The sequence below is a fragment of the Trichosurus vulpecula genome, chromosome 4 (genome assembly GCF_011100635.1).
Source record: "Trichosurus vulpecula isolate mTriVul1 chromosome 4, mTriVul1.pri, whole genome shotgun sequence".
Classification (NCBI taxonomy): domain Eukaryota; kingdom Metazoa; phylum Chordata; class Mammalia; order Diprotodontia; family Phalangeridae; genus Trichosurus; species Trichosurus vulpecula.
The window spans coordinates 275,271,981-275,290,646 of record NC_050576.1 but is presented as its reverse complement, the minus strand read 5'-3'; the positions used below and the strand labels follow the sequence as shown (position 1 = coordinate 275,290,646).

The 18,666-nt window shown below is 35.4% G+C and overlaps 1 protein-coding gene across 1 annotated transcript in view; it reads right to left on the bottom strand.

Annotated features, from left to right (window-relative positions):
- CUL3 (cullin 3) overlaps window positions 1–18,666 on the bottom strand; it is a 115,088-nt gene that overhangs the window by 59,126 nt on the left and 37,296 nt on the right. Inside the window, exon 3 of the mRNA XM_036754520.1 lies at window positions 591–704. Within this exon, the coding sequence (XP_036610415.1) occupies window positions 591–704 (114 nt within the window). The remainder of the gene's footprint in view (window positions 1–590; window positions 705–18,666) is intronic.

Here is an 18,666-nt window from a genome sequence, read left to right as displayed (position 1 = left end):
TCAATTCCCTTATATTAATCAAGTAGCCTTTTCTACATATAACGTTTTCCAAAGATTTTATCTTACTGAACATGTGAAAGACATTTTTCAGGAGTAGATTTTTACTGTGGGAAAAAGATGAGAATGCAAGTACGCATTCAAAATGTTATTAACTTTAACCAGTTTCTTTCTATGAACACGAAAAGTACTCACTAAAGAAGTAAACTATGTTGAGTGTGTAACTTCTCAAACCCAATCATGTGTATTAAAAATAACAACCTATATAAATGACAGGAAAATGAAAATTTCCTTCAGTTAAAAAACTGAGAACTAAATATTCAGCATAAAAAATTTGTGAGATCTGAAGTACTGACCCAGACTTTTTTTTTGCAATATTTTCTAAGAATTTTACATTCTAAAACACAAACGACATTAACAACCCCAAAAGGTAAATACTTCCACTCTGATTATTAAGGAAATATGCAATTTATCATTATCTTATCTCTATGGACTTTACAGAAGCTTAGTACTTAAGATGAAAATTTTTTTAAAAAATGAATCCCTTTTTACATTTTACATATATCATCTCTCTTGAAGGAATTACCACCTACCATATACATTAGAATGTCTCTAATCATCACCATAGCTGTCTGATGATCATTCCAAGCTTGATTTAGTGTTTGAAGAAAGTTGTTATTCAATGAATTTAGTACATCTTCTCGCACCTGCAACAGAAGAGATTGATTTTAGTCTGTATAGTTTATCAAAGAAAGAGTAATAGAATATTCATTTTTTTTAGTTAAGAAAACAATCTATAGAAAGCTCAGTTTTGGTAAATTCTCCTAGGTCTGAAGTATTACAGCACTGAGATTTTAAGTGCTATATTGTCTTCTGTATTACACTGTGTTCTCATTTCTTTTAATGGAAAGTTTCAGGGAAGGATTGGGGAGAAGTCTGACCTGCCATCTTTCAAAAAAAAAAAAAAAAAAAACAGGTCAGATACTTTATTACTTCAAAGAGAGAAAAATAACACAATAGCAATATGTTTCTCAACAGCAATATGAAAAGATTATAAACATTTAACAAAGAACTTTATAACATGCCACATAAATACATATAAATAAGTTATACCTGGAATAAAGTTATGATAAACCATAAAATGTTACAAGTCAGAACAGATACAAGTAGGGTATTTTTAAAGGGCAAAACAATTTTAAAGTTTAATAAGTATGATAAAACTGAAGTTGCATTTTAAAAAAGAATAATTTTGAAAAATGTTTAAAGATGAAGGAATAACACAGGAATAATGAACACAATAAAAATGGAAGAATCACAGTAAAAAATGAAGGGATAATTTAGGGAGGTACTAAGGGTCATAAATTAACGGGTCCGGGGGGCGGAGCCAAGTTGGTGGCTGGAAAGCAGGGACTAGCCTGAGTTCCCAGCCAAGTCCCTCCAAAAACCTATAAAAAATCGCTCTGAACCAATTCTAGAACTGCAGAACCCACAAAATAGCAGAGGGAAGCAGGGCTCCAGCCCACGACAGCCTGAATGGTTGCTGGGTGAGGTCTTTCATGCATGGAGCTGGGAGTGGAGCGGAGCAGAGCCCAGCATGGGCCCCATGGACCAATCAGACCAGGAACCAGGTGGAGCAGGCCCTAGTGCCCTGAATCAGTGAGATGTCGCAGTTGCCAGACTTCTCAACCCACAAACACCAAAGACAACAGAGAAGAACTGCAGAACCCACAAAATAGCAGAGGGAAGCAGGGCTCTAGCCCAGGACAGCCTGGATGGTCTATCCTGGATGGTAAGGTCTATCCCTCATGGAGCTGGGAGCGGAGCAGAGCCCAGCATGGGCCCCACGGACCAACCAGAGCAGGAGCCTGGCGGAGCATGCCCTAGCACCCTGAATCAGTGAGCTGCAGCAGTTACCAGACTTCTCAACCCACAAACACCAAAGACATCAGAGAAGGTTAGTGGGAAAAGCTGTCAGGGACAGGGTGATAAGAGTTAGCTGTTCAGCCACCACCCTGGGGGCAGAGGAGGTGGGGCAGCTACAAAACTACAGTTGCAGTTGCTTCCAGCCCCACGCCCACCTGGTGGGAGGAATTAAGTGGTGGATCAGAGCAGGAGTGCAGAGCCTGCTGAAGATCTAAGTCCAGTACGGGTTAGGGGTTCTTGGGGAAGGAGGAGTGCTGCTGTGGCAGAGCTGGCTGTAATAGCTCTGAAATCAACAGCGCATCCCCCCAAGCTTGGAACATAGTACTTTTTACTCTACAAGCAGTCATACCCTGCTGAAAAACTCAAGGATCAAGTAAGTTATCTGGGAACGTGGCCAGGCAGCGAAAACGCACCCAGATTCAGTCTCAGACTTTGGAATCTTTCTTTGGTGACAAAGAAGACCAAAACATACAGACAGAAGAAGTCAACAAAGTCAAAGAGCCTACAACAAAAGCCTCCAAGAAAAACATGAACTGGTCTCAGGCCATGGAAGAGCTCAAAAAGGATTTGGAAAAGCAAGTTAGAGAAGTAGAGGAAAAATTGGGAAGAGAAATGAGAAGGATGCAAGAAAACCATGAAAAACAAGTCAATGATTTGCTAAAGGAGATCCAAAAAAATACTGAAAAATACACTGAAGAAAACAACACCTTAAAAAATAGACTAACTCAAATGGCAAAAGAGCTCCAAAAAGCCAATGAGGAGAAGAATGCCTTGAAAGGCAGAATTAGCCAAATGGAAAAGGAGGTCCAATGGACCACTGAAGAAAATCCTACCTTAAAAATTAGATTGGAGCAAGTGGAAGCTAGTGACTTGATGAGAAAGCAAGATATTATAAAACAGAACCAAAGGAATGAAAAAATGGAAGACAATGTGAAATATCTCCTTGGAAAAACCACTGACCTGGAAAATAGATCCAGGAGAGATAATTTAAAAATTATTGGACTACCTGAAAGCCATGATCAAAAAAAGAGCCTAGATACCATCTTTCAAGAAATTATCAAGGAGAACTGCCCTGATATTCTAGAGTCACAGGGCAAAATAGAAACTCAAAGAATCTATTGATCGCCTCCTCAAATAGACCCCAAAAAGAAAACTCCTAGGAATATTGTTGCCAAATTCCAGAGCTCCCAGATCAAGGAGAAAATATTGTAAGCAGCCAGAAAGAAACAATTTGAGTATTGTGGAAACACAATCAATAACACAAGATCTAGCAGCTTCTACATTAAGGGATCAAAGGGCTTGGAATACGATATTCCAGAGGTCAATGGAGCTAGGATTAAAACCAAGAATCACCTTCCCAGCAAAACTGAGTATCATGCTCCAAGGCAAAATATTTTCAATAAAATAGAGGACTTTCAAGCTTTCTCAGCGAAAAGACCAGAGCTGAATAGAAAATCTGACTTTCAAACACAAGAATCAAGAGAAGCATGAAAAGGTAATCAAGAAAAAGAACAAGAAAAAGAAATTGCAAGGGACTTACCAAAGTTGAACTGTTTGTTTTGTTTAGTTTACATTCCTCCATGGAAAGATGATGTGTATGATTCGTGAGACCTCAGTATTAGGGTAGCTGAAGGGAATATGCATATATATATGTGTGTGTGTATGTATGTATATGTGTATGTATGTATGTGTGTGTGTGTGTGTATGTGTATATATATATATATATGATGGAGGGGAGGGCTGATGGGGGTGGAGGTAGTCAAAAACAAACACTTTCGAAAGGGGACAGGGTCAAGGGAGAAAATTCAATAAAGGGGGATGGGTTGGGAAGGAGTAAAATATAGTTAGTCTTTCACAACATGAGTATTGTGGAAGGGTTATACATAATGATACACATGTGGCCTATGTTGAATTGCTTGACTTCTTAGGGAGGGTGGGTGGGAAGGGAAGAGGGGAGAGAATTTGGAACTCAAAGTTTTAAAAACAGATGTTCAAAAACAAACAAAAATGTTTTTGCATGCAACTAGAAAATAAGATACACAGACAATGGGGCGTAGAAATTTATCTTGCCCTACAAGAAAGGAAGGGAAACCGGGATAGGAGGGGAGTGGGGTGACAGAAGGGAGGGCTGACTGGGGAACAGGGCAACCAGAATATATGCCATCTTGTAGTGGGGGGGAGGGTAGGAAAGGGGAGAAAATTTGTAATTCAAACTCTTGTGAAAATCAGTGCTGAAAACTAAATATATTAAATAAATTAAATTAAAAAAAAATAAGGAGTCCACATATATGAACAATTCTTTGAAAGAGGCAGTGGGATAAGGGCAGACAGGGCACTGGACTTGGAGTCAGGTGGGTTCAAATCCCATCTCAGTCACTTCCTAGCTGTGTGACCCTGGGCAAGTCACTTAACCTCTGTGCCTCAGTTTCCTCATCTGTAAAATGAGGGGGTTGGACTCGATAGCTTCTAAGGTTCCAGTCCCTCCAGCTCTAAATCTATGATCCTATGAAAGGTACAAGAGTATCACTCAGACTGATTACAAAGTGGTACTATCAGATTGTAAAAACAAGCCCTTTTAGCTGACAAGTAAAGCAGAAGAAATGCAACGGGAGGGGGAGGGGGAAAGGGGAACAGTACATTGTTATACTCTTTTACTATTACTGAAGAAATCTGCCTTACTATAAAAAGTGGGGGCAACCACAACAATAACTACTAAGAGGACATATTCCAACATTACATAATCAAATTTTGTTTTCAGAGATCAAAATAATATAGCTGTGGTTTAAGATCTATTCCTCTCCAAGTTAAGGGGTACTGTGGCTCTGCCATTTTTCCTGGGTTTTGTAAAACACTACATATTGTCAGATACATTCACACACATATACATATAAGCATATACACATACATATAAACATATTCAACAAATGTTGACTAAATGATGTCAATCAATAATAAATCAATACTATAAGGTAGAAGGAAAATTAGTTGTACGAAGCTAACTTAGGTAGTATTAAAAATGACCCATGTTTAACAAGAAATGTTTAGCCACTCAGTAGAAGTGAGCTGTCTTTGAAAAAGTAACATATTGGTTTGTTATTTAAAAAATATGTAATATATGAAACTGTATGTTGAAAGAGCAAGTAATGCTTTTAAACAAAAATCAGCAAGTCAGACATTTTTCAAAAATCAAAATCCCTCTCATCCTAAACTAGGTCCCTCTTCTAGCATCCCCATTAATTACAACTCAGTAATCACAAATCCTACCTCTGATACCTATTAGCTGTGTACAACTTCTCAGTGACCCAGGCAACTCTCCATGACTGTAAATTCTCAAGCAGGTACTGATTTCTATTGGTAGGATTTTGCTTATTGGGAATTCCCTACATCAACAAAATTATAGTTCCAGTCAAAACAACACTATAAAAGCATAAGCCACTTGTAAGAAAATGATATTTTCACAAAATACCCCTTTCCCCAAATGAACAAAAGATTATTTATCAAGTATACTTGATAAATTGATAACTAAGATAGAAAAAATACAAAACATAAAACATCCATAATGTAGGCATTCCAAAAAGCAAAATGGAATACCTTTATTTTTCAACAGTCAAGGATCTGTGTTACAGGTTTAAGAGTTCTTTGCAAGGCTGCAAATCATAACCCATAACCCATCCATGCCAGCTCAACATATACAAATCATCATTTTTTAAATCCAAAGTTCCCCACAGAGGGTCTACCCAAAGGGCTGGAAGCTTCCTTATTTTCTTTCAGCACTGTGAAGGTACCAGTGGAGCTCTCTGGCTGTGCACCTGTTATCCTGCACACTTACCAAATGCAATCATCTCTTCTTGTCATATAGATCGATGACATGAAAGTTTGTCCTCGGTTACATGTTGCAGCCTGCTCATACTCACATCACACTTCTCCACAATATTCATCTTTAGTCTTTGGAAACTGCGGTATTCCGCTTCCTGTTTCCAGACAGCAATATTGCTAAACTCTTAATAACTGAAAAGATGGGCAAATCTGGCTTTCATTGGGAAGCTTAAGGGCAGGAAGAGTCTTGCAATGTCTCAAAAGCATTAAGTTCACTTCTTTCCTCTTCAATGCTAGGTACACCTAGCTTATCCATTTATATTGTCTGTCAAAGATATACAGACTACTGGTCAAAATCTATACAGTATACAGATGTGACCACCTGTATTTTCCACCCAATAGTCTCATTTCTGCTCTCTGGTGCCATTTAAACAAGGGTGGTATTGGTGGTGGCTGGGAGGAATAAACATTGATATAGCACCTATGTGCCAAGTGCTATACTAAGCACTTTATAAATATTATTTCACGTGATCCTCAAAATAATCCTTGGAGAAAGGAATTATTATTATCCTCATTTAACAGTAGAGGAGACCGACAAAAACAAAGGTTAAGTGACTCGTTTCAAGGTCATATAGCTATTAAGGTCTGACACTGGATTTGAACGAAGTCTTTCTGACTCAGCCCGCCATTCTATCTACTGCACCACCCAGCTACATATGGAAATATGGTTAGTTATCCCTTTCACAATGTGACTTTCTCCAGTGAGGTTTTGATATAGAGGGTCAGAATAAGAAATTAAATGGGAATTTTAGGGGGAGTTTTGTGGACTCCACAAGACAGTACACAAAAGCCAGCAGACTACACAGAAAAAGTTTAGAAACTCAGAAATGCATAAAAAATATGTATGGTATTATATAATGCCAACATATTTTATCTTTTACTATCATAAATATACACAATTTCTTCTTCTCTGGTATGAAGGGAGGGTCAAAAGATTTTATGTGGATTTTCTAGATTGTAGGGATGCTGACCCCATGATGTGGAAAGGACGGCTGTATAGGCAATACACCCATCATCCACTTGATCTTTCCTCTGTGGTCAAGACCTTATTTTTTTTATTATTATTATGTAAAGTCTGGAAGCCTGATGTAATCTACACAATGTCATCTGCAAACAGGATCATTTGAAAGACAATCTACAGGGAAACCCTCCTCCGTCAGTTGCATATACCTGTGGTGAGTATACATCTTCCTGTTTTGTAAATTGCCCAATGTTTACCAAGACGTCCAGGGTTAATTCTGTTACACCTTTACAGGAGTCCTGAACAATCTTGATATATGAATAGGAGACACCTTTAACAAGGTATTTTGTTTCACTGAATTAAAATCTTTTTTCATGATCAAACAATAAGCACAATGTTTTCTCTATCTTTTATTTAACCAAAATGGCACCACCGTGTGTCCCATTGTTAATTATTATTTGCAAAAGCCTATTTACTCCCAACTAAATCTTTCACTGAAGATGTCCTCAATTCATAGATAAATCATGCTCATAAGGATTTTGTATAGGTGGGAGAGTAAATATATATAAACTATCAGTCACTTTTATCTATATTAATAAGATCTAAGATTTTTTTCCGTACCTTTGTTATCTTTTTTTATACTTCAGATATTTTGTATTATATAGGTACCCTCAACGTACCCACAAGTGCATCATCTTCAGCATGGACCTCCTCTAGACTTGACCCAATCTAGCTGCTTTTCTCTTCTTTGTTGTTTTTGTTGTTCAGTCATTCAGTTGTATCTGACTCTTCTTGACCCCATTTTGGGATTTTTGGTAAAGACATTGAAGTGGTTTGCCTTTTCCTTCTCCAGTGGATTAAGGCAAAGAGAGGTTAAGTGACTGGTGCAGTGTCGAACTGCTACTGAGTGTCTGAGGCCAGATTTGAACTTGGGAAGATGAGTCTTCCTGACTCTAGCTAGGCCCAGCACTATCCACTGAACCACCTAGCTGCCTTCTTTGTTCTATTTAATGCCAATTCTGCCTTCTCACCTTATTCAACTATTCTACCTTAGCACCTCAGGGGCTGTGATTATTAGAGTTCAAACAATTCCACTCTTCTCGATGGAGAAGTTTGTTGAAACAGTTTTTGCAAATCTTTTCTATTTTTCTTCTCTTTGTATTCCTCCTTCCATTTTCATTCTTGAATGCTCTTTTGGACATACTGCCAAATCTTAAAAAAAAAAAAGAAAGACTTTATCCTTTACTGTTTCTGTTTGATGAGACAATACTGTGGATAACTGTCTATTGTCCTTCAAATTTCACAGACGTGCTTATATTTTAATCTGATGTTGCCTTTGGTAGTCATCTCTCCAATCAGCAAGTAGGCCATATGTTTGCTGACTAAGACATCTTCTGGGCTCTTTAGCTTTCCTTTATCAATGCAATTGATTAACACTTGGTTAAAACTTTTGGATGAAATCATAGCTGGTGTCAGTGTCTGTTGTCCACTTCCCATCTCTTTATTTTTGATAATGTTTTAAATTAAGGATCAAATTTTATGCCACCTTTTTTTCTTGCATTTTACAAATTTTCATCTCAACTCTGACAATCTGATGGTCTGGTATATGGACAGCTGACTCAGGAATAATTCTCAAATCAAAAACAAGTATTTTCCTGCCTGTTAAAATGTCACTCATTTTATTTTTTGTGGTATTTGACAGTAACTATGTCCAGTGCTTAAAAAAAAAAGAATAGCACAATATTTGGCATTTTACAAATAATTTTTTTTAAATTAAAAGTACTTATGATGTGACAGCATGAGGCTTCTGTGTAGTTCGTTCTTCACAAATTTTTCCACTCATCCACACTTATTCTTCAATGTAGCAGTAAAAACAAAAACCCTGAAATACTTTTTAAAAGGATAAGAGCTAATAATTGCAAACTGGTCAAGGCATCTCAATTGCAAATCACTGAAAATGATATTGAGACACAGGCACAGACTGACACACACACACCCGAAAGTCACTGAATCATAGAATTAGTTAGAAGAGATTTCAAATAGTCTAACCCATTTCTGTCCAGAACCTCATCTACTACATATCTAAAACATAACCATATAGCCCTTGCTTGAAGATCTACAGTGAGAGAAGACATAATACAGCTATGGAGGCAGCACATTCCACTTTGGATAGTTCTATCAGAAAAATTTCCCTGGTGTTAAGTCTATATTTTCCTCTGCAATTTCCCTCTACTCCTGCTATTGCTGCTATCCAGAGCCAAGAAGGAAAAAAGTTTAATCTGAAAGCCCTTTAAAGCCCTTTCTTTTTCAGGCTAAACATCACTTTCTTCAATTAATCGCTACATAGCACAACACAGAGAGGCCTGGCTGAGAGATTAAGTGAAATGATGTTTCTCCCTTCAAAACCTACAATTACTACTTATCTAGCCAAACTCGAGACTAGTGGACATCACAAAATAATTGGTACAGTCAAATATGGAGCAGCATACACAGTGATAAAATTAGGTACCCATTAATGCTTTCATTCTTATAAGCATAAGAAAAGAAAAACAATGACGCATAGATGTATAATCCAGCTCCTCCTCATACAACTGAAGAGAAATAGTTTCAAAAACTACAGGTATCTCCCAAAATACAAAAAGAATTCACTTTTAAGAGGATACTTAGAAGTAGCTGTTAATTATGAAACAGAATTATAATTCCCCTTAAAGACAACAAATGAATGGTTACATAGGGTTTTGTTGTTTTCTGAGTAATGGTAAGTGTGACATTTCTATTCTTGACTATTAGGTCTAAATTTCAGAGTAAAAGGAGGTACACACACCCAGTTATTTATCAGTCAAAGCAAGAATATTGTGGAAAGCTTCAGTGGCCACCTAGACCAGGGCTGTCCAACCTTAGGTTTTTATTGAAACAACAGACCATATATTTTGATTTGCCATTTTCCTGAGAGTCCTGCAGTAGCTCAGCTTCATTTACGAAAGCATTTATGTAAATTTCTATGCTTGTAGGCGGGCCGCATATATCACAAGGTGGGCCACGTGTGCATTTTGGACAGCCCTGATCTAGACAAAACTATCTAAAAATGAATCATCTCTAAAATAGACCTACTAAGTTGTGATCCTGCTGCTATTTTAAGATTTCAGTGAAAGGAAGCTCACTATCTTCCAAAGCAGTCCATTGTACTTCTGGACCACCTAATTTATTCTGAAAGATTTTCCTGATTTCAAAGCTGAATGTGCTGCTTTACAATCTCTACCCATTATTCCAAGCTCCAGGATCAAGTTAGGATCCTTTGAATCTTGCCATCTAGTTTGTTATCTACCCAATAGAGCTTGGTGTTATCAACAAATTAGATACATATATCATCTAGATACCTAGTGTACTCCACTGGAGACCATTTTCCAAGTAGACAGCAAATTACTGATGATTACCCAGGCCATTCATAGAGGAGAAAGCAATCAGATCTATGTATAAGTGAAGAGCTCATGACTGATCAAGAGTTAGAGAGGATCACAGAAGGTAAACAGACAATTTTGATTACATACAATAAATTTTTTTTTGCAAAAATAAAACCAATGCAGCTAAAATTAAAAAGGAAACAGGCCAATAGGGGAAAATATTTGTAGCAAGTTTTCCCCATAAAAGTCTCACTTCTAAGATACGCAGGGAATTAATTCAAATTTATAAATAATAAGGGCCATTACCTAATTAATAAGTGATCAAAAGATATGAGTAAGCACTTTTCAGAGAAAGAAAACAAAGCTACCAACAGCCACAAGAAAAACCAGTCCAAATCACTAATAATTAGAGAAATACAAAGTAAGGTAACTCTTGATATTCCATTCACATGCATCAGATTGTAAAAGCTGATTAAAAAAAAAAAAAAAAGAAAATGACAAATGTTGGAGGAGCTGTGGGAAAATACATCCATTAATGTACTGTTAGTAGAGCTATGAACTGTTCTAGCCATTCTGGAAATAATCTGACACTATGCTCAAAATCTATTAAAATGTGCATACCATATGACTCAGTGATACCATTACTCAATCTATAACCTTTAAGAGATCAAAGAAAGAGGAGAAGGACAAGGACTTATAGGCAAAAAAATATTTAAAGCAGCTTGTTTTATGATAACAAAAAATTGTACAAGGATGGGGTGCTCATCATTAGAGAACAGTTAAAGAAGTTACATGTATGTGATGGCATACCATTGTACGATAAAAAAAAAAATGATGGAAAGGATGGTTTTAGCAAAACCTGGGAAGACTTCTATGAACTGAAGCAATGTGAAGTGAGCAGTTCGAGGAGAATAATGTATATGATAGTTGTACTATAAAAAAATAATACTAGAAAGATAACTTTGAAAGACTTAGGAACACAACACGCAACCCTAAATTCAGAAGACTCAAAATGAAACATACTACATCTTATCCACTTTTCTGATAAGAGAGGTGATAGACTCAGTACAAATTAAGATATACATATATTCACAACATGTGTACATATGTGTATGCATGTGTGTGTATGTGTTGGACATGGCCAATGTGCGAATTTGATTAAGAAATAACACACAAACACATTCTCTCTCTCTCTCTCTCTCTTTCATTTCTAACAGGGGTTTTGTCTTTATTTTTTGATTGGGGGTGGGGCAATAGAAGGGAGAGAATGCAGATCTGAAAATAAAATAAAATTTTAAAAACAATACATAGTTCCACATCCCTTTAATAGTATTATAGTCTAGTCAAGATCATTCTCCCTTTTCAATAGTTACATAGCCTACAATACATTACTAAACATTTTTGCTGAAATCCTAGGTGAGCTGCATTTACCACTTTAGCAACTCTATCAAAAAAGCAAATTGGGTTGCCTAGGAAGACCCATTTTTGATGAAGCCCTGTTACTGTGCTCACTGCTTCCTTTTCTGGAAGCTAAACATCTATGGAACAGGAACATGGGTTAAAATTGGCAACTGACAATATTTCCAAATAACCTTTTCTTTTAAAAAAAAGTTTTCACCAATATTTTGAGTTTCTTACATTGCCATAGTCATCCCAAGTATCCTTCCCCTCCCAAATGACAACTAGTATTCTTTTTTTTTTTAGAGAGGATTACAACAGTTGACACAACTGACACATTAAAAAAGTCCAAAAATTTGAGCAATGTGAACACTATGGGACCTCCCACCTTCAAGAAGAGGGGTACATTGGGGATGTCTTCCTGCTTGACCTTTATAATTCTGCTACACCTTTTTGGGGGTGTGTAGATATTCTTTCCATTTACATCGCCACAGTCACTGTGTGTATTGTTTTCTTGGCTCTGTTTACTTCACTCTGCATCAGTTCAGGTAGATCTTTCCATGCTTCTCTGTATTCATCATCCACAGAATTTCTTACAGCACAGTAATATTCTATTACATCCATTACCACAATTTATTTAGCCACTCTGCAATTAATGGCTACCTAACTCTGCTTCCAATTCTTAGTTATCACAAAAAGTGTTGCTCTAAATATTTTGTAGTATATGGGAACAACCTATCTTTTCGTAAAAAAGTCTAAAAGTACTCCAAGTGCTTTTAGAGAATGTTATCTGTAGTTGGCACTTCCCTCCCTTCCTTTAAAGAGGTGGGGAAGGTGCAGACAGACTGACTTAACAGTTGGTTTTGCTGTGCTGCTTTCTATCATTTTCTGTTTTTGATCTTTATTATAAGGGATGGCTTGCTGGGTTGGGGAGGGAGAGATAGATTTAGAAAGGAAGGTGGTATATAAATAAAAACAGTAAAAATAAGCTAAAAGAACAAGAATGCTCTTTGTAATTAATTAAAATGCCAGAACCTTTAATAGCGATAGTTTTTATACAGTAATTGGCAGCTTTTCATATGCTCAGCCATATTTGTCCACTGAGCATAAAAACACAATTGATACAACAGTCATAAATTTAGATTTGTTCAATTTAGTCCACAGATAATCCCAGATTGACTATATAGTAATTTAACTCCTTTATACATGCACTAAGATCCTCAAGAGCTGGGATTGAGTCTTATTTCATCTTTGTATTCCTCACCTGTAGAATAAGAAGTTGGACTCCATGGCTTTTAAAAGTGTACCATATGTAGTAGGCAATCTAAATATTTGATTATTTAAAAAACTGAATTTCAATCACAAATTTAACTCCACATAATAAATGGAATTTTGTATTTAATGTTTAAAACTGTTTGTCTCATATATTTACACATCCCTTAAAAACACCTATCTAGAGGCATACGAATAGCTTTACTACCTATAAATCTACGACAAAAACATAAATTATAAATATTTGTTATATAACTGTCAAGAGCCACCATAATATTGAACTACACAAGGCATTCACGATTAAACATTTTAAGCAAACATAAAACCTGACAACCTACTCTTCTAAAAATAAATAAACATTAACTAAGTTGGGTCATTTGCTTTAGAAAATTATTTATAAAATTATTCTAGGCCTATCTTTTGATATAAATAATCCTATTATGAATCTGTGATTTCAAAAGGCTATTACAGATTTAAACATCAAGTAAATGGCTTCTATTTTAACCAGTTGTTAGCAATTATTGTGTGAAAACAATCTCAGAAGTATATGAATTAGCTTAAAAATACCAAAGAATAAATTACGCTATAAGATTTAGAACAACAATTTGGTGGAGTTGGGGAATAATGTCCTAATGCAGTCTTAAGCTTCAGTAGATTAAAACTGCATAAAGGCTTCTGGGACACACTGTATATAAAGTAAGTGTCTGGACTTTAAAGACAACTAAAACACTCAAACATTCTGAATAGAACTTACATTACTGGTGGGAGGATAGGAAGCAGAAGACTTTGGGAAAAGCAATCTTAAAAGAGAACTAGATACTTACAAAAAAAAAGTTAATCAAGAACTATCAGTACTCCTACATTCATATTTTTCATTTTGAATATGAAATTTAATTGAGGCCTCAAAGCCTTAAGGAACAAACAAAAACCAATGCCATAAATACTTGCCGTTAATCCCCAAAGAGACTGTTAGCAAGAAAGAAAATTTATTGTTCTTTATGATATGAAGTTTTAAGCTTTTAAAAAATATGCCTGCTTCCTGATGTTTTTCCTTTCTTTTAACTATTCCCCACAGCAAATAAGTTTTGAACATGGACATTCAATAAATGTTGCCACTTAAAAATCAGGGATTTATGTGCCAGATTATCTTTTTTCCAAAGATCTCCTAAAACTCTGACATGAAGAGATTAAAAACTCCTCCAATTAAACTGCGAGTTCTTTGAAAGCAAGGACCATCTATCTTGTTTTTCTGCCCAGCACATAGTCAAAACTTAAATGCTGCTGAATGACCAATATGTTTGCACAGATTCCTGACTAAAGAGTTAATTAAATCTTTCAAATAAAAATAAGAGTTCTGATAAAGTTTTTAAAAAATAATACTTTGGAGATGGGCCTAGAATCAAACTGCCATTTAATGATTTTTTCTATTTATTCGAAACACTGTATATTTGTATGTATATATTTGGGCGGCTATCGGGAGGAGTAGAAATGCCAAGCCTGGAGTCTGGAAGACTCTTTTTCCTAAGTTCAAATTTTCGTTGTTTGTCCCTGGGCAAGGCACTGTTTACCTCAGTTCCTCATCTGTAAAATGAGGTAGAGAGGGAAACGGCAAACCACTCCTGTCTCTGCCAAGAAAAGCCCAAATGGAGTTTGAAGAATCAGACATGACTAAAACAACCAAACAACACCACACATCTGTTTATAGATGTATGAATCTTTTTTTCATTGTTCACAATTTTTAAAAAATATTTAGCTTATCTTTAGTACAGTAGTAAAATTTAAGATATACTTTAAAAAAGGCGTACTTAAGAGATTGTTTCAGACAATGCTTTTTTCTGTCTTGTATATAGGAAATGTTTATTTTTGTTGATGCCAAGTTTATAAAAAAAAATTTAATTTAAAAGTAAACTTATTTGTCAAAAGCAGCTTTGTACAATGATTATTTTACCTTGCCAAGAGATCTGAAAAATCAATTTACAGCAGAACTTTTTGGTTTTCTTTTTCAGGAAGGTTAATGACTTTTCAATTTTTTGAATGCTAAATATTACATGAGGAAAGAAGTTCGAGAATAACATGAATTATTCTTAATTTTAAGGTCACTTTAAGAAATGTAGAAATATTTTCCATATTTACCAAGAGACAACCTTTTTTTATAAGACAAATAGGTATCATAGTTACTTGTTTTAGGACCAGGGTCTATACAGGTCTTGGAATCATAAAAAAAACAGGATAATACATTGATTGGAAATATCTTTAAAAGATTTAGATCGTGCCACGTAAAAATGATATTTAGAATTTTGGAGAAATTAGCTTTGATTTCATGTATAAATCAGAATTTCCTATAAAATATTACAGATAAGCAAACAGAACCATATTGCCTGTGGGAAGTTTCTTTAAAAAAAAAAATGCGTGTCCTGTTCTGCCCCAAGTAAACAAATAAAATAACTGTCTTTTAAAAATGCAACACTATAAACTTCATAGCTACTCTAAAATTAACAAATAAACATGGTTGGCTACCTTAAGAAGCATACCTGAGAAGCAACACATAAGATAAGTAGGTAATTCACAGAAACTAGATCCAATTCAATTCAAAAACATTTATTAAGCACCTAGTTTTACACCAGGAGTTCTTCACCTTGTGTCATGGACCCTTTTGGCAGTCTAACCATTCTGAGAATAACAATTTTTAAATGCATAAAATAAAACAGGATTACAAAAGAAACCAATTATACTGAAATAGTTAACAAAATATTTAAGTAGGTCATAGACCCCAGGTTAAGAACTCTAGTTCTATGTTTAATGTGAAGGTATATTTAGAACCTTTATCCGACTGCATGCCGATTGGGTGGGAAGGGGGAGGAGAAAATTTGAAATGCAAAAACTTGAGGAACTGAATGTTGTAAACTAAAAATAAATAAATTTGAGAGGGAGAAAACTCTAGATTTAGACTTTCTCTGAAAGAACCAATATAGATATTTTGACTCCACAGAAGCCTGATGCCTTCTCTTACCTCTCAGTCAATCAATACTTATATACACACCCCAAGAAGATTAAAGATTGGAATAAGGGCCCACAATATTTACATAAGCATATTTTGGTAGGAGTAAAGAATTGAGAATGTTTATCAAGTCTACAAACATTCATTAAGCACCCCTTAAGGACAGGTATTAAGTGAAGTTCTGGGTATACCAAAGGCAAAAATAACCTTTACCCTCAACTAGCTCACAATTTAACTTAATAGATTATTATTATGGCACAAGAAGAAATTCACAAGAATTCAGAGAAGCCGGGGAAGACTTGGGAGTGAAGTAAAAATAACCAGGAAAACAACATACATGACTATAATAATGTACTGACAATGAATAAAAATGAAACTAACTACTGTGTAATTATATTAGCTATGCTAAGCCCTGGAAAAGAGATGAAAACAATGGGTGTGGACACTGCATATACTATGAAATTTAGTTGATGTGCTGGTTAGTATTGCTGAATAGTTCCTTTTTTTATTCTTTGTTAAAGGATGGCCGGCTGGGTGTGTGAAAAGAGAGGGATATATTTGGAAATGAAAGTGACAAAACCAAGCCATCCAAAATTTTAAAAATAGTAAGAAAACTATTAGAAAACAAAAGCTAGGGTTCACAATGGTTGAAAAGGTCTTTGCTTGAGTTTGCTGTCCCGCCCACTTACACAATTCTTTTTCATGGTCAAAATCCTTACTGGAGAATAAACTTTCCAGTCACCCCTAAGTATGGATTCCAACCATGATTCAGTAGCCCTTTGTCCTACACTCTTCACTCTCAGAGAAATCACTCACTCTTCAACGATCACTTCTTGCAAAGAGATGCCAAACGTAAGGCTTCTCTCTCCAGTTCTATTCCCAAACCTCCAATTACCTACTAACACTTTCATTTGTCCATCACCATATAAAACACAACAATTTCTTTAGGTGGAGGTGGGGGAAAAGGATTTTGTAGTAGATAATCATCTCTAAGCTCCTTCACCTTTAAAAATCTCCCTTAAAAAAAAAAAACTCCCTTAAAGTATTAAAGTGAAAGTACTGTTAAGAGTCCAATCTCTACCCATTCAAACTCATACTATAATTAACTAGCAGTAGAGTATTTTTAAAATACTATTATTTTTGGCCATCATTTTTACCTTTCGTTAAAAGAAAAAAATAAACCTCCAGTGGCCTACAACTGTCCCCTTTAAAAAAAAAAATCTGACCTTCAACATCAAATAAGAGGGAGACAGTTCCAAAACTGGTAATCTCAATTATGTATAACTTACTTTTCTTATTAAGTATATAAAATTCAACATGTAGCCTTCAAAGCTGCTCTGCTTATCTCTGATTCTTTCTGGCCTTCTGTTCTCTTCCATACATTTATAAACAAGTATATCTCAATGACTTAAGGAGGGAATGTGCTACTCTGTCCCTCGTCTTCCCAACCCTCATTAAAAAAGAAAGAAAAAAGAAAAACTTTAACAAATATATATTGTCAAGCAAAACAAACTTCCACATTGGCTATGTCTGGCAATCTTTTTCTGTTCTGCACCTGAGTCCCATAACCCTTCTGTCAGGACATGGGTCACTTGCTTCATCAATGGTCATCTGGAACCACAGTCAATTAATTACTGAACTGATCAGAGTTCTTAATCTTTCAAAGTTGTTTTCTTTAAAATGTTGTTACATGTATAACCTATATCAAATTGCCTATTGTCTCAGGGAGCAGGGAGGAAAGGGAAATGGGGAGAAAATTTTTAACTCAAAATTTAAAAAAAAACAAATGTTAAAAAACTGCTTTTTCATGTAATTTCGGAAGAGAAGAAAATCCTCAAAAATAAATAAATAAATGAAATTGTGTTAGTGTATGCACTGTTCTAGTACTGCTCACTTCATTCTATTCAAATAAGTCTTTCCAGGTTTCTCTGAAACCATCCCTTTCATCCTTTCTTACAGCACAGTAATATTTCAATAAATTCATATACTATAATTTGTTTAGCTATTCCCCAATTGACAGGCATTTCCTGTTTCTAGTTCTTTGGTACAACCAAAATCTACTATAAATTATTGTGCTAATGGAGCTTTTTCTCCTTTGATCTCTCTAACATATATGTAGTAGTAAGTACTATCAGTAAGTCAAAAGGTATGCAGAGTTTAGTGTCATTTTGACCATAATTCAAAATGCTTTCTAACTAATTACATTCCGTGTAACTATTTTCCTGCAATCTAATTTTTTTAAACATAAATGCCAATTCACGCTTTAATTTGCAGTCCCTTAATTATTAGTGATTGGGAGAATTTTTTCATATGCTCAATGATAGTCTGATTTCTTCCCTAAAAACTAGTTGCCTGGTCATGTCCTTTGACAACTTATTAGACAACATCTTTGTTATTCTTATAAATTTAAATAAATTCCTCATATCACTTAAGATCTAAGAATTTTATCTGAGAAACTTGCTGAAAAGATTTTCCCCCCAATTACCCATTTCCTTTCTAATTTTAACTGCATTGGTTTCTCTTGTGCAAAAGATTTTTTTTTTAAATTTTATGTAATCAAAATTATCTGCTTTGTCTTCTGTGATCCTCTCTATCCTTTGTTGGGTCGTGAACTCTTTCTCTATCCACAGTTCTGAAAGGTCTTTTCTCCCTTGACAACTTTGTTGGGTATACAGCATAAGATGGTGGTTTATATCTAATTTCTGCCAGACTGCTTTCTGAGTTTTCCTAGCAGTTTCTGTCTAAATGCGAGTCTTTGTATTAGTAATGTGGGTTTTTGAACTCCTCATGTTAAAAATCTGAATTTGCAAAAGGATTGGCATTTGTGAGGATCCTTAGGC